General features: G+C 44.3%; 1 protein-coding gene and 1 long non-coding RNA gene across 3 annotated transcripts in view; both read right to left on the reverse strand.

The window, feature by feature from the left end:
• NIBAN1 (niban apoptosis regulator 1) overlaps positions 1-16,667 on the reverse strand; it is a 116,833-nt gene that overhangs the window by 6,221 nt on the left and 93,945 nt on the right. For both annotated transcript variants that reach the window (XM_038414119.2, XM_043491147.1), the window contains exons 7-12: positions 7,163-7,267; positions 6,913-7,075; positions 5,680-5,867; positions 5,238-5,399; positions 2,026-2,136; positions 923-1,030 (exon numbers count right to left, since the gene is read on the reverse strand). In XM_038414119.2, the coding sequence (XP_038270047.1) occupies positions 923-1,030; positions 2,026-2,136; positions 5,238-5,399; positions 5,680-5,867; positions 6,913-7,075; positions 7,163-7,267 (837 nt within the window). The remainder of the gene's footprint in view (positions 1-922; positions 1,031-2,025; positions 2,137-5,237; positions 5,400-5,679; positions 5,868-6,912; positions 7,076-7,162; positions 7,268-16,667) is intronic.
• LOC122455579 lies at positions 7,582-14,863 on the reverse strand. The gene is made up of 3 exons (XR_006273878.1): positions 9,564-14,863; positions 8,693-9,337; positions 7,582-8,126 (listed from the first exon to the last, which is right to left on the reverse strand). It is a non-coding gene; the product is annotated as an uncharacterized LOC122455579 (long non-coding RNA).

A 16,667-nucleotide genomic window follows, 5' to 3' on the forward strand; every position in this document is an offset into this window, starting at 1 on the left:
TCTTCCCTAGACTTTATCATTCAGGCACTTACTTATAAACAAGAGCTGTGTTGATTATGATCTTGTTGGTTCCTGCTGATTCCCACCTGAAGTTAGAGGGCCAAATTCATACCTGTTGAGCAAACCCAACTGCAACAAAGTTGCTCCCTCACACAGCTGCACTGCGTTTTCCTCTAAATGTTGTTTTTTGTGACACCATATTCTTTGTCAAAGCAACCAGCTGTGATGTTACAGGTAGTCAATGGGGGGGGGAAAGGGAGCATGCACACTGCTCCACCAGCGTCCTACTGCAAGGAACAGACTTTCAGCTCAGTGGTCTCCCAGAGGTGTTGTAGTACCTAAAGATGGAACTACAGGCTCAGAACTTAGAACCTTAGCTGTCAGCCAGAGAGAGAAGATTGATTTGATGGGGTCTAATATCTGCCCTGATCTTGTAATCAGATTTTCTGGGGGAGCATCTTCCCCAGAGACTGCCCCACCATTAAACCTCCAACAAGTTAGCAATGTCTCCCTGCCAAAAAACAAAAATAAAAAAAAAACCAACACAAAGACCCTGGTCCTTTCCTATCTCTCCAAAAACTGCTGGAGCAGCATGAGGGTTATTGCAGCCCTAGGGCTGGAATAATTCCCATTTACCCCCACTGCATAGAAGAGATGTGATCAAGATTTGCATAGGGCTGCCAAAAGATTTTAGAAGGGAACTTATTTATTTGAATTCTCTCCCCACCCCAAATGAGATCCACATCCTTTATCCTTTCACCATCACTGATACCCCAAACTGAATACCCTCAGGATCATTTTGGCTCTGTGACCAGCCACTTTACATGACCACCTGTAGCTAATTTGCATTAGGTGGCTTAGGATGTAGCCAGTGTGTTAATTCCACCTTCCCTTTCTTTTTTTTCCAGCATGGATTACCTACTGGTTTGCAAGCTGAAGCCAGTGTCTTCTGCATTGTGGGCAATGTGATCTGTACCAATGCTTCCTGAAATATTTTCTTCCGTATAGTACTGCTGTCATAGTCATATTGCTGTCAATACAGACAAAAGAAAAAAAAACACAGTTAGAACAATTAATCATTTATACAAGTAGTTTGTTCCTGTTGGCCTGTTCCTGCTGATGGGCAACCCAAAGAATATGAATTGCTGTCTTTAAATCAAGGTTTGAGGACTTCAGTAATTCTGTCAGAAGTTGTGTCCTATTAAAGAATTGGGTGGGTAAGGATCTGTGGCCTGCAATGTGCAGGGGATCAGACTAGATGATCATGATGGTTCCATCTGGCCTTAAAATCTGAGAATTCAGACGAGTGCTCACCATGAGAACTGCCTCCCTCATGGTATTTCAGCACTTCCACTTCTGGGATCAGTTAGAATTTTGGGGGCAGATCCTCTAAATGGTCATAACTATACTGAAGTCAATGGATCTATGAAAATTTACACCAGTTGAGGATCTGTCCCTAAAAGTGCAGTGTTGCATGCAAATGAAGTGTTTACAAAAAAAAATTTTTTTAAATGTTAGCCAAATTATTTTGAACCTCAAAAAATGTTCAGGTTTAGTCCAAATTTTATCCATATGGTTTGTCCATAGCTACTTGAATACCATGAGACTCGAGAAAGGCATGGTCCAATGATTTGAGTATAGGAGTAAGAAAAAAACAGTGTTATTATTTGAAGTCATTACACCATATAGGGAAGACCTAATTCTCCACTGCATTGCACCTGGAGTAATCACTTGCATTTTTTGCAAAATGCTACTAAATTAGCATTACCTTAAACCAGAGATAACATTTTACACTCATTTTGCACAGGGATAGATAAAGGTGCAAGGCAGTTAAGAATCTGGCCAATCATTCCAGGCAGTGAAAACAAGTGGATGCACTGAAATATTTCCCATTAGATGGTATGAAACACATTTCTTCTCATTATTAAATAAATATATGTAAAAAATGCCTTCAATTTATTACAAAACACCACCTAAGCAGATCCCCTAGTTTTCTGGTACACTTAAGAGTCAGATAATTTTTACCTTTAGTACTCGTAGTTTGACTTTTTCAATGGCAGTTGAAATTTTCACTGTATCTCCTTGGCTGCTCAGACTGAGAAGTTGTTCAAAAGTATACACTGCATTTTCCATAAGCTAGAAATAAAGACAAATGTGATAAAGACACAGGATTAAAATTGCCATACTTATTGTCGGGCCTGCTCCTGATTAAGTTCATAGCAAAATTCCCCTGACTTCAAACTGAGCAATATCAGGTGCAGTTTATGACCCCTACTATTTTTAGATAGACTTCTGAACTACAACATGTCACTAGTTACAAGTTCTTCCAGACACAAATAGACATTGTAAACTTAGTAGTTTGTTAAAGTGTGCTTGTGAGGTGGAGATGGAGGTGGGGGCGGGGGAGGAGAAGAAAGAGTATAAACCCTAAAAATCAATAGAAATGTTTTCAGGACTTCTTAAAACAAGATTCAAAATGTTAGTGGAAAAAAGGAGTTTGGATTTGAACACTCTTTGGGGACTGGAAAAGCAAAAAGAACACAACTTACTATTTCAATTTCTAATTCATGTCTAAGGACAGGTCTACACTAGAAAAGGATTGCCAGAAGAACTATACCAGTACAACTATTCTGGGAAGCCCTCCTAGCACCAACTTATATATGATGAAAATTAAAGTAAAGTAGATTCAGAATTCTCTGTGTTCAAGGCTTGAGACATTCTCACATCATCCAGTGACACATTAAATAATTACCCTAGTTTGGAGAAACTTCATTAGCAACAATTTTGCAGATGGAAATTTGTACTTTATGTTTGCACCTTCATTTTGAAGGGAAAACAGCCCATGGCTCCATACATCTTCTGCTTGACATGGGAATTTTCAAATCAGTATACAGATATCCAGGTAATACTCTAGGAATTTTCCCGTTACAAAAGATATGGCCTTGTATGCAGTGCCCTTACCCAGGTTTTTTTGTTTATTTGTTTGTTTTTTAAATGGCTAAACATAGGTTGTGTCAAGTTTTGAAATGTAGTTTTTAGAATTAGGTTTGCTCCAGACTCAGATTAGAACGTGCAGGTTGCATTTGCACATGTAAATTAAGTATCCACATGTCTACTCAATGTATGTATACAAGTACATGAACATTCAAACTTAATGCATGCAAAAATCTTGCACATTAAAACTGCAGGCATAGTTTTAGAGACCAGCTGGAAAGCTTAGCCACTCATGTTTTTATGCGTTTGCAGATCTTGGGCCAGGTAATCAGCTGACTTCAACGGAGCTACATTGATTTATATCATCTGAGCATGTGGCCCCTAGTTTTCATAAGTTAGCCAGAAGATGACAATAACCCAGCAGGCTTTAAATACTACTTTTTCGGCAACTTTGAAGAGTAGGGACCTGATGCTCCAGTGCCTGGCACTTTGTGTCATTTACATCAGTACAAAGTTAGTGGGAATTAAGCCAGAGGTTTCTTTTAAATTAAAACAATGTTAATGAAAACATATTGGCCTAGCACCATATTAATAAAAATAAAATATTATATGCCCATGAACACAAAGTGAAACTATTTTCTACTTCTCATGAGAAAAATAATGGCCATTTTAAGAAAGAACGAAAATGTAAATGAGCTTGTTGGAACAACTTGTACTCTCCCTTTTAAGCAACTTATGGAAAACCTTGAAAAACGTTCTCTTCTATCTCTCTCTTCTTTCTCCTGTTTCATTATGAATGTCTTCCTTTAGCAGGTGTTTTGCCTGAGCAGGAGTTCAGGGCGGTCCCTACTCAAAACATGGGAGTGAAAACAGAATTTTGTTTCTCAAAAATTCCTTGGCTGCTGATCATTCCTGATTTTAGGTTTTCCTAAAGACACCTATGGTATCTAAGAGCTATCAATCTTCTGTAACATCACAGCTGGTTGCTTTGACAAAGAATATGGTGTCACAAAAACAACATTTAAAGGAAAATGCAGTGCAGCTGTGTGAGGGAGCAACTTTGTTGCAGTTGGGTTTGCTCAACGGGTATGAATTTGGCCCTCTAACTTCAGGTGGGAATCAGCAGGAACCAACAAGATCATAATCAACACAGCTCTTGTTTATAAGTAAGTGCCTGAATGATAAAGTCTAGGGAAGAAAGTGCGATATACAGGTAGAGATATTTTTAAAGAGGTTGTAGTTTACAACGAGTTACAATAGTTTCTAGGATACTGGGGGGGGGAGGGGGGACAGGTAGCACATGAATCCATCCATACCACTGGCTATGTCAAGCACCATCACCTCATTCGCTCTACTGCAGTTAGTCACAACAGAATACAGCTATGCGTCACACAACAGGTGCCTTGTGAGCCCCATTCCACAGAACTGTGCCAATTACACTGCTTATAGGTCCCTACTGAACTGCTTATATACTTTATTTATTACTAAAAATACAGAAGACAACACAAGGCTATGAAAGCCTACCCTGTCCTGTACTCTGGCAATCACCAGATGTCTGTGTGGCATATGCCTACTTGATCCTAATAGGTGATCTCTGTTTAATGCTCCTGAAGTAAAAAAAGCCAAATGTCCCTGCCAATACTTTGTGAAAGTAGAAGGCGGGAGGGATTCCTTTTTGATTCAGAATCAGGCAGGCAGTTCAACCCTCTGCATGGGAACTAGAATCACCATGGTTATTCTATCTAAGTCTCTAAATCAATTTATACCCTGAGATAAAAATTAATATAGAAATAATTGCCCATTTTTCTAATGAAATGCCTTACTGCCTATCACAAGAGGCTAAAACTGTAAAGGAGAACTCATTCCCTTGCATAAATACCAAAAATACATTTTTATGGTCTTTCATAAAAGACAGTTCTTGAGTATGTAAATGAGGCAGACTCTTCGTCACTTACTGCTGTGCCAACAGCATTTTACTGTACAAATTTAGAGGCCAGGCTGAGGGCATTCTGAAATTTGCCCTAAGAATCTGAGACACTAAGATTTCAGAAATTCAAAAGTTAGATGGAGATGATCAACCTTTAGCTCCTAACTACTGTGTCTTTAAAAGGAATAAACACTGATTCAAAGATGATGTGCCCCTGTCAGATGTGATATTCCTGGATTTTGTCATCTCTATTTTCATTCTAGTCTATTCACCATTCTGTGCATGTGCATAGCTCCCTATCAAGACTACTCTGAAGCAGAGCAGAAGGGCAAACCTAACCCGTTCTTCCAAACCGGAAAAATGGATCTTACACTACCTCCTGCATGAAGTTCTGCGTCCTCTGAACCACAAAATCAGTATGGTAGAATTTGAAGCGGCTCTTGAGGTCCTGGAGTGGTTCCTGGAGGAGATGAACTTTCAGATAGCAAGGTTCCATTTTCACAGAGTTGAATGGCAGGTTCATCAGCTGCTCCAAATTCTGCATCCCAGTGGGGAAAAAAATTTTACAAAGAAAGCAATCTGAGATGGATTCTTAATATAGAAATTTAGTGATGGTCACACAACTGATTGTAGCGAATCATTATTCAATTTATTGCACTTTGTGTGTCTTTGAATCAGATGACTATTTAACTGAGAAAAAACAGGAATTTGTACCTGTTGGTCTGCAGAGCCAATATAACTATTGTCAGTTAAGATCTATATAGAGAATTTTTATAACATGAGAGAGTACGAAAAAGGACCCAAACTTCTTTTCTTACTTCCTTCAGCTTTGTGGCATCATTTGTCTTCTGGAAGTCCTGGAAGATCTCGTTAACTTCTTTTTCAAAGAGCAAACGGACTTCACTGAATCCAGAGCTCACTGGGCCCATGAGCTCTTCCAATATGGAAGGCAAAAATGGCTGGATATTCTCCGTGCAACACTTCTCAGCAGGCTCAGAGACTGTGGCTGTGGTATTAAAGAATCAGACAGTCATGTTTTAGGCCACCAGATGGTAGATTGAAGAATCTAAATGAAAGGGCTACAGACTGCTAGAATGAGTTCTAGCAGAATACTTTTCCCAGAGCCATTTATGACACTTGTCCTCCTCAAACATTACTTGAGTAAGGAAGGGAAGAGTTTGTGGAGTTTAAATTGTCATTTAAAGATATTTTTTCCTTCCTGCCAAATTATAGTAGATTGGACGCATTGTGAGTGAAGAAGAAATATAGGTGGGAATTGGCAAACACTGGGATGTTTGTAAATAGCATGGTCATTGTGACCTAAGGTACGCTGTTAATTCAACAGGGAACTTTACATGGCAAGGAAAACAACCTACACTCCCTTGAACAAGAATATTTAATGCCCTAAAAAGAAATGCTCCATGTTTTTTTAAAATAACTGCCTAAAACTTCATCTATTACTTGCCACTTCTGGTTTCTAGAAAGAGTGCTTCAGCAGTATATGCTAATGTTTTGTCTACTTTTTATGTTAATTGACATATTAATTACAAAACTATAATCACTCATGTCATACGAGTTTTAAATCATTCAATAAGACATTTGTTTTAAGTATTCTTCAGCACTATAGACATTTATCGCTTAAATCAAAAGTTCCACTGTGGAGCATGTAGGCCATATTCTACTTTCGGTTGTGCTTGTGTAACCTACATCTTCATCACATAATGCAGGTGAAACTGAAAGCAGAATTAGCCATTCTAATCAAAATTTTCAAAAGTGGCCAGTGATTTGGGTTGCCTCCACTTCTGGGAATCCAGGTTGAAGTACCTGGCCCCTGACACTGAGAAGGGCTAAGCAGTCACAATTCCCACTGAAACCTGTGGAAGCTGCAGGTGCTCAGCACTTTCTGTAAATCAGAATCTCAAGTCGGGCATGCAAACCAGCGGTCACTTGATAATTCAAGCATTTGAGGGCAATGGGTAATTCTGAAGAACAGCGCCAGAACAGTGAGACATGGGGAGAGGGTGTTGTGTTTTGTTTTTATCCCCACTAACCTTTGATTTTTCCAGCTAAATAGTTCTTTGAATTCAAAATCTGATCCATGTCTGAACGAATGGTTCCTTCTAGATTCTTTGTAAGATCTTTACATTCTTCCTTCAAGGTGTTTAATCCTTCTGAAACCTGCTCCTGGACCAGATTGTATGTTTCTTCCACAATCTAAAAACAAAAAATAAAAGTATGCCTGGACTAGCGCACTGGACAATTGCTATGCAAGACAAGAGCTGTGCAAAGGACAGTACTTACAGCAAACCAAATCCTCTTCCTATCATTCCTCTTTCCTTTCATTTTAGGCAGGATCATGGTCTGAAGGTTAGGCAGGAGCTCCTCCATCACAAGGTTGCTTAAGATCTACAAGGTTAAAAAAAAAAAAAAAAAAAAAAAACCAGAATGACATTTTCAGTCCTCACCCTTCTGCTGAACACTGCACTTGTGCTATATTTTCAAATGTGGGTATCCTCAAATATTACAGGTTTCAGAGTAGCAGCCGTGTTAGTCTGTATTCGCAAAAAGAAAAGGAGTACTTGTGGCACCTTAGAGACTAACATTTATTAGAGCATAAGCTTTCGTGAGTGAGCTGTAGCTCACGAAAGCTTATGCTCTAATAAATTTGTTAGTCTTTAAGGTGCCACAAGTACTCCTTTTCTTTTTTCTCAAATATTACATAACTGTTTTGCTACCCCAGATAGCCAAGACATCTTCTCACAATACAGTTTTCACAATATGAAGATTTGAATGCAATCAGTTAATTGAGAGACCATTTTTGGCACTTCATTTACACTTGTGGGAGGGGGGCAGGGGAAACGGGACCTTTATGCTTTCTTAATGCATTTGCAATTGACAGCAGTAAGAGACAAGAAATGTGACTGTGTGGGCCATGGATCTATTAAAATACTACAGATCACGATTCTCTTTCCTAAAATTTACTACGTGGTTTAAAGATAAAAGGCTGGCTCCTCTGCTGTGGCAAGTCACTGGAGCTACTGTGATTTACATCAACTGAAGACCTGGACTAAACTATTTACAAGATGAGAGTGGTGAGTCTTGATAAGGGTTCAGAATGGGAGCCTTGGATCTCATGCTGCCATGGCCCCAAGCTGTCTGCATTCTCAGCCATTGCTAGCTGTCCTGCAGGTGTCACTTTTTAAACAGAATTTTAAACAATTCTACAGAATTACTGGCTGAAGGTTGCACCTAAGGCTGGATAGCCCTACTAAAAAGTAAAGGAGTACTTGTGGCACCTTAGAGACTAACAAATTTATTAGAGCATAAGCTTTCGTGTGCTACAGCTCACTTCATCGGATGCATTTGGTGGAAAAAACAGAGGGGAGATTTATATACACACACAGAGAACATGAAACAATGGGTTTATCATACACACTGTAAGGAGAGTGATCACTTAAGATAAGCGATCACCAGCAGCAGGGGGGGGAAGGAGGAAAACCTTTCATGGTGACAAGCAAGGTAGGCTAATTCCAGCAGTTAACAAGAATATCAGAGGAACAGTGGGGGGTGGGGTGGGGGGGAGAAATACCATGGGGAAATAGTTTTACTTTGTGTAATGACTCATCCATTCCCAGTCTCTATTCAAGCCTAAGTTAATTGTATCCAGTTTGCAAATTAATTCCAATTCAGCAGTCTCTCCTTGGAGTCTGTTTTTGAAGCTTTTTTGTTGAAGGATAGCCACTCTTAGGTCTGTAATCGAGTGACCTAAGGTGCCACAAGTACTCCTTTTCTTTTTGCGAATACAGACTAACACGGCTGCTACTCTGAAACCTACTAAAAAGTATTTCTAAGGGATGCTGGACCCAACAAAAGAAGATATAAATACACCAATGTGGGGAATCCAAGGACTGTTTTTGGTGAACATTATCTCAGCAAGTCAAAATGGAGGAAGAACTGGTACGTGAGCAGGATGTAAATGGAAACAGACTCAGTCTAATCTTGGAATGAGTTAATGCTACCCCAGTGCTTACACTATCAATACGGATTTATTTTTCCAGGGACTCACAGCATAGACCATAAAAAAAAAATAGTAACTCCAGGCTGAGTCTTGAGAGAATAACAACCTCTCCAAAATTGGATTTTATGGAGGAAGAACTCACACATTTCCGGTCATGATGATAATACATACCATTATGAGCTGGGTGAAACCTTGCTATGGGTTAGGTTAAAACCCCATTGAGGTTGATATGTTAACTGAAGGGTGAGTTTTCACCTAACTTTAAACATAAGCCCTACCTAAGAGAAAAAGGTGTGAGACTCCCTGCCTGGGAGCTTTTGGGCTGAGTATTTCTTTGGATAGGTGTGTGGGAGTGTGAGAGAACACAGAGATACTGAGGTCACAGACAAGAACAGAGAAAGAGGAAGAAGCAAAGAGGCAAGATAAGCCAAGCAGGAGCCTGTGAGCACAGTGTGACCCTGGAAAAAGCTAAAAGAAAAGGAGTACCGGTGGCACCTTAGAGACTAACAAATTTATTAGAGCATAAGCTTTCGTGAGCTACAGCTCACTTCATCGGATGCATCCGATGAAGTGAGCTGTAGCTCACGAAAGCTTATGCTCTAATAAATTTGTTAGTCTCTAAGGTGCCACCGGTACTCCTTTTCTTTTTGCGAATACAGACTAACACGGCTGCTACTCTGAAACCTGGAAAAAGCTAGACAGTGAGCTTTTGGGTCTGGTATTAGATAAAGAGGCTTCAGGGCAGTAAGCTAAGAAACTGTTCCTTTTGTTTTTGGTTCCTCCTGCATTCAGAGAGACAGGACTTTGTACATTCTTTGCAAATAAACAAAACTGCACCAAAGAAATACCTATCACAAATTTCTACTTCCAGCTGGACCATCCCAGGGTCCCAAACCTTGACTAAGGATCCGGTCAAAAAGAGGCAACAATATGATGGAATAGCAGTAGCTGCAAATTTCCATGCTGTGCTTGAACTTAGAACCAGAAATTTAAACATTTCCCTTTTCCCACCCTTTCCAGCCTCCACAACTACAATGTTCTTCTAAGGATTTTAACTTTTAATTTACTGATCTGTTCTTCCCAGCCTTAACTCTATCTTCATAAGGTCTTTGTCTGGGAATTTTGTTGTTTACCAAAGGTGCTAGATGGTTTACAGATACATACGAAAACATGTTGTTTGCTGCCACAAGTATCTTACAATCTAAATTTTACAGTCAGATTCAACTATGCTGAACCAAGTACCTATCAGGAAATAACTGATCTATGAAAAGGTCCTGCAAGGTCATCCAGAAGTGTGCACTAATACACACAAAACTGGGATGTCATGATCAAATAGGCAGTAACAATCTTCATAGTGACCAAATATATACTGAACAATGTGAATTTTAAAGGTATGTAAAAGTTACCTTTTTAAGAAATGTTCAATTGGATTTATATTTCTTTAAAGAAAGGTATATTTTAGGGGCCCCCCAAAAAAGAACAGTTACTCATCTTCTTGTAACTGTTGTTCTTCGAGATGTGTTGCTCATATCCATTCCAATTAGGTGTGTGCGTGCCGCATGCACAGTTGTCTGAAAGTTTTTCCCTTAGCAGCACCCGTTGGGTTGGCCGTGGCGCCCCCTGGTGTGGCACCTCTATAGTGCGCTATATATGACCCTGCAGACGCGGTGCCTCCTCAGTTCCTTCTTGCCAGTTACTCCGACAGAGGGGAAGGTGGGTGGGTTTGGAATGGATATGAGCAACAGGTCTTGAAGAACAATAGTTACAAGAAGGTGAACAACAGTTCTCTCTTTGTTGAATAATTGCTCATATCGATTCCAGTTAGGTGACTCCCAAGCCTTACTTAGGCAGTAGAGTCGGAGTTATGGAATCGCTCATTGGAGCGCTGCTCTGCTGAAAGCTGCATCATCTCTAGCATGCTGGACGATGCTGTAATGAGAGGTGAACGTATGCACTGAGGATCAAGTTGCTGCCCTGCAGATTTCTTGGATCGGGACCTAGGCCAGGAATGCTGATGATGAAGCCTGTACCCTTGTGGAGTATGCTCTAAGTGTCGGGGCTGGGATTTTGGCTAACTAGTAGCACATGGGGATGCAGAATGTGATCCAGGAAGATATTCTTTGCGAGGGTACCGGGAGTCCTTTCATCCGGTCAGCCACGCTACAAATAGCTGGTTCGAATTTCTGAAAGGTTTAGTGCATTTGATGTAGAAGGCCAGCACCCGGCTAACAACCAGAGTGTGCGGCCTCTGCTCGCAGTTACTGGCATGAGGTTTAGGATAGAAAATGGCCAGGTATAGGTCTTGACTCGTATGAAAATTGACACAACCTTAGGAAGAAAGGCTGGGTGAGGCCTAAATCACACCTTATCCTTGTGGAAGATGGTGTCAGGTGGGTCAGAGGTGAGGGCCTTTAACTCAGACACCCTCCTTGCTGAGGTAATGGTGACCAGAAAAGCTACCTTGTATGATAGAGACAGAAGGGAGCAAGTCACTAGCGGTTCAAATGGGGGTCCTCATTAGTTGGAGCGGACCAAGTTAAGGTCCTATGCAGGGAGAGGCTGTCTAATCTGGGGATGGAAGCGTTCCAGGCCCTTGAGAAAATGTCCCACCATGGGGTTGGCAAATATGGAGCGTCCAGATACTCCTGGGTGAAAGGCCGAGATAGCAAAGAGGTGAACCTTGATGGATGACACTGCCAGGCCTTGTTGTTTTAGGTGTAGGAGGTACTCTAGGATGAGTCGTATAGGCACCTGGAGTGGAGGTGTAGATCGCTGGGCACACCAGCAAGTGAACCTTTTCCACTTAGTAAGATAAGTGGCCCTGGTGGATGGTTTCCTGCTGCCAAGCAGGACCTCCCTTACAGGTTCCAAGCACAGAAGTTCCATGGAGCTTCCAAGCCAGGAGATGGAGGGACTTGAGGTTTGGGTGGAGCAGGTGACCATGGTCCTGAGTGATCAGGTCAGGGTGGAGTGGCAACTGAATCAGGGTGCCCACTGACAGTTCTAGGAGCGTTGTGTAGCAGTGCTGTCGAGGCCACACTGGGGCTCACCAGGATTACCTCTGCTCTGTCCCTGCAGACCTCGTGCACAGGAGGGAATGGGGGAAAGGTGTACAACAGGCAGCCTTCCCAGGGTAGCAGAAACATGTCTGTGACGGAGCCCAGGCTATGATTCTGGAAGGAGCAGAACATTGGGCACGTCCTATTGCTGTGGGTGGCAAACAGCTCAACCTGGAGAAACCTCCACCTTTGGAAGATGGAGTATATGATGTCTGGACAGACGGACCACTCGTGATTGCGGAACGATCTGCTGAGGTGGTCTGCCAGGTTGTTCTGAGCCCCTGGGAAATAGGATGCTTCCAGGTGAATGGAGTAGGCTATGCAGAACTCCCAGAGCCTGAAGGCTTCTCGACACAGAGGGGAGGAACAGGCTCCACCCCGCTTGTTGATGTAAAACATGGCAGTGGTGTTATCTGTCCTTATTGCCATGCACTAGCCTTACAGCTGGGCCCGAAAAGTTTGGTATGCTAGGCGTACCACCCTGAGCTCCTTGACGTTGATATGAAGGGAGAGCTCATCCCAAGATCATAGGTCCTGTGTTTGTTGATCTCCCAAATGCGCACCCCAAACCCAGAGGTGATGTGTCCATTACCAGGGACGAGGAGGGCTGGGGGCTGTTGAAGGGGACTCCTTTGCACACCATCTTGAGGGTCGAGCCACCATTCGAGGAACTCGAGTACGTGCTCTGGTACCATCACTACTAAGTCCAGGTTGTCACGTCCCGGGCAATAGGCCAATGCAAGCTACGCTTGCAGGGGTCTGAGCCTCAGCCTGGCATGCCGGACCACATAAGTGCAGGCTGCCATGTGGCCAAGGAGATATAGGTAACCCCCTGCAGTAGTGGTCGGGAATCGCCTGAGGCCTTGAATGATGTTTGATATGGCTTGGAATCGTGTATCTGGCAAAAACACTCTTGCCTGCACCGAGTCCAGCACTGCTCCGATGAATTCTATTCTCTGGGTCAGAGACAAGGTTGACTTATTCACAATGAGGAGGAGGCCCAGTCTCTCGAATGTGGATCCGACAAACTGGATCTGAGATTCCACCTGCTCCCTAGTAAACCCCTTGAGTAGCCAGTCGTTGAGGTCGGGGTGTACCTGCAGCTGTCTGTTGCGAACGAAGACGCTACGACTGACACGCACTTGGTGAAAACTCAGGGGGCTGTCAACAGACCGAATAGGAAGACCATGAACTGATAGTGTTTGTGGTCAACCACAAACCTTAGAAATTGTCTGTGCCTGGGGCAAATGGCTATATGAAAGTACATCTTTCATGTTGAGAGTGGCGTACAAGTCTCCCGAATCCAGGGAATGGATAATCCTGCTCAGGGAGACCATATGGAACTTCAACTTCACCATGAATTCGTTGAGTCCTCACAGGTCTAGAATGGGTCTGAGCCCCCTTTGTCTTAGGGATTAGAAAATAACGGGAATAGAATCCCTTTCCCCATAGCTCCTGAGGAACCTCCCTCACCGCTTCTATGGCGAGGAGCAACAGCACCTCCTGGATAAGGAGCTGCTCGTGAGAAGGGTCCCTGAAGAGGGACAGGGAAGGGGGGTGGGAGGAACGGAAGGAGCAGAATTGGAGAGAATAACCCACCCCTGCCGCGTGAAGAACCCAGCACTGTCTGATGTTATTTGGACCCAAGCACGGTAGAAGTGGGATAGACAGTTCAGAAAACATGGGGAAGGATCCGGTGCTGAGACAGGTGCTCCGTCCTCGGGCACACCTTCAAAATGGCTGCTTTGAGCCTGATGAAGGTTTAGTTGGGCCCTGGTCCTGCCCAGACAGAGGATGGGGAGGCTTGCACTAGCCATTTCTGCTCCAGCGTCTGTAGGGATCCTGCCTCAGCCAAGAAGGATATGACCGCTGTTGCTGTGGTTAGGGCTTAAAGGGCTTTTTTTGGGTTGCCGGGGTGTGCATACCCAAGGATTTCATTGTAGCCCTGGAATCCTTTAGGCTATGCAGCCTGGAGTTTGTCTGTTCAGCAAACAGACCAACCCCATCGAAAGGCAGATCCTGCATAGTTTGTTGAACCTTGGGCGGAAGCCCCAAGGCCTGCAGCAATGAGCTACGACTCATGGTGATTCCCGAGGACAAGGTGTGCGCTACCGAGTCCACAGCGTCCAGTGCGGCCTGTAAAGAGGTCCGTGCCACTGCCTTGCCCTCTTCAATAATAGCCCCAAACTCCTCTTTGGACTTTGCTGGTATCAATTCCTTAAACTTCAGCATTGCGTTCCAGGAGTTGAAGTTGTATCTACTCAGGATTGCCTGCTGATTGGCAATCCCAAATTGTAAGCCTCCTGTGGAGTATACTTTGTGTCCGAATAAATCCAGGCACTTGGCGCCCTTGGACTTAGGTGCTGGAGCTTGCTGTCCCTGCCTCTTCTTCTCATCCACTGCAGCCACCATTAGGGAACAGGGCTGTGGGTGTGTGAAGAGGTATTTGTACCCTTTAGTGGGGATGAAATATTTCCTCTCCACCACCTTGGCAGTGGGAGGGATGGAGACCAGAGTCTTTGCATTGGCCTGGATAGTTTTGCTGAGTGATGGGACCATCTAGGGTAGCTCTTTCGGTGCCAGAATATCCACCATAGGGTCCTTGGACTCTACCACCTCTTCGACCTGCAATTTCATATTTCATGCCACCCTGCATAGTTCCTGGTGGGCCTGGCTATCTATAGGGGGAGGCCTGGAGGTGGAGGTGCCAGCCACAGTCTTGTCCAGGGAGGAAGATGAGGAGGCTAGACGGGAAACTGGGTCGTCCTGACCATCCTGATCCTCTGGTACCTCTTGTCCTTCCTCTAATCCAGGGTCAGCCACCCCAGGGTCAGGCTCAGAAACAGGGGTGGGTTCCGGAGAAGGTGGTAGGACTGGTAACTCCTCCGCATCCCTCAGGGTGGGACGACTGGCTGCTGCCTCTGGGACCCTCGCCTTGGACACCACTGAACAGGAACCCCTGGACTGGTCCAAAGTGGTCCAAAATGGCCACTGCGCTGGCTCCTGCCACTGTGCGGGCCAGGGTGCCACACCTATGTCTAGTCTGGCCAATGCAGACTTGCATCGGGCCTGCTCCAAATATTTAGACCCCATCTCCGAGCCCGAAGACGGGGACCTAGACTGTGAGGGCCAGGGTGGTGCCAAGCGCTGTTGGGCCAGGGAGCAGTGCTGCGAGGCTGGGGAGTGGTGCTGTGAGCAGGGTCTGCGCGATGACACGGAACGGTACAGAGATGGACTGCGCCAGGAACAGGACTGGTTCCACAACAGCAATTGACACGGCGAACAGGAGCGCTGGCAGGACCTGGAGCGGTGGTGGGACTGGTGCCGTGAATGTGATCAGTGCCACAAGTCTGATCAGCGCTGGGACTCCGGGTGGTATTTTGCCTCTGGTGATGGTGCCGATGGGAAGAGCACTGCAGGTCTTCCCCGGGATGGTGCCACACGCTGTGGCATCAGAGGCTTGGTGCAAAGGGCCAGGGACCATGGTGCTGTCATGTCTAGGTCTCTCGTGGCCTCAGATATGTCTGGAGTGGAAGGAAGTTGTACCTCCTCCACCACCTGACACGGTGAGTCCAATTCACCTGACTCAGCAGTCCCCCTTGCAGCACCGAAGTCGACAGTGCCTGCGCTGAAGTTTTTGGCACTGCCTCCTCCCTGGGATGCACCCCATTGGCTGGTTCCGAGGAGGTGGGTCCTGAAGTCGGGGAACCACTTCTCCCTTGTTTCCGGTGCCACTTCTAACTTGGGGTATGGAACCAGTGCGGAATCGTCTCCGACTGTTTCCGCACCAGAGAGCGGCGGTGCTGCAGGTCTCGTCCACAGTCCTTCCACGGTGTTGTCTCCATGACTAATGCCAGGGTACTATACACCAGTGCACTCAGTGCCAGGTCCTGCAGCATCATTGCTGGTTGTAGTCTAAGTACCACCTCCATAAGAAACTAAAAAAAAAAAAAAAAAAATCCTATCCTTTTTTGTTCTTGGGCGAAACTCTTTGCAAATCCTGCACTTATCTGCCTGATGCATTTCTCCCAGACACTTTAAGCAAGTGTCGTGGGGGTTGCCCATTGGCATAAGCTTTTTGGAGGACTTGCAGGGTTTGAACCCCTGGGACTTAAGCATGCCCCGAGTCTCCAGGGAGAGTGCGGTCAGGTTGGAGGGGAACCACCCACTCCCAACAGCGAACTATTAACACAACACTAACTAAACTGACTAAGGAAAACAAACACTAAAATAGATAGAAGCTAGGGAAACATGGAGAGCTTGCTGAGAAAGACACCACAGTTCCAACAACCATCACTGGCGGTAAGAAGGAACTGAGGAGGCGCTGGGTCAGCAGGGTTATACACAGAGCACTATGGAGGCACCACTCCAGAAGGTTCCACAGCTGACCTGATAGGTGTGCGCGCGCTGCAAGCACCGTTGTCGGAAAGTTTTTTCCCTAGCAGCACCCAATTGGAATCAATATGAGCAATCGCTCGACGACCAATACTTGATTTAACTTTTATAAAAACAATGAGCTTGATTCACCACTGTATGACTCCAGTTTACACTGGTATATCATTGATTAGTGGAGTTACACCAGTGTAAAACCAGAGTAGCACAGTGGCGAATCAAGCCTAATAGGTAGACCTACAGCAACTCAAGCTTATACTGCCACAGCCCACAACCCAGTACCCCACGAAGTATTCCTTTACCTTTTGTATTTGTCATGCTTTTTTAATACTTAAGC

This window comes from Dermochelys coriacea, chromosome 8 (assembly GCF_009764565.3).
Source record: "Dermochelys coriacea isolate rDerCor1 chromosome 8, rDerCor1.pri.v4, whole genome shotgun sequence".
Classification (NCBI taxonomy): domain Eukaryota; kingdom Metazoa; phylum Chordata; order Testudines; family Dermochelyidae; genus Dermochelys; species Dermochelys coriacea.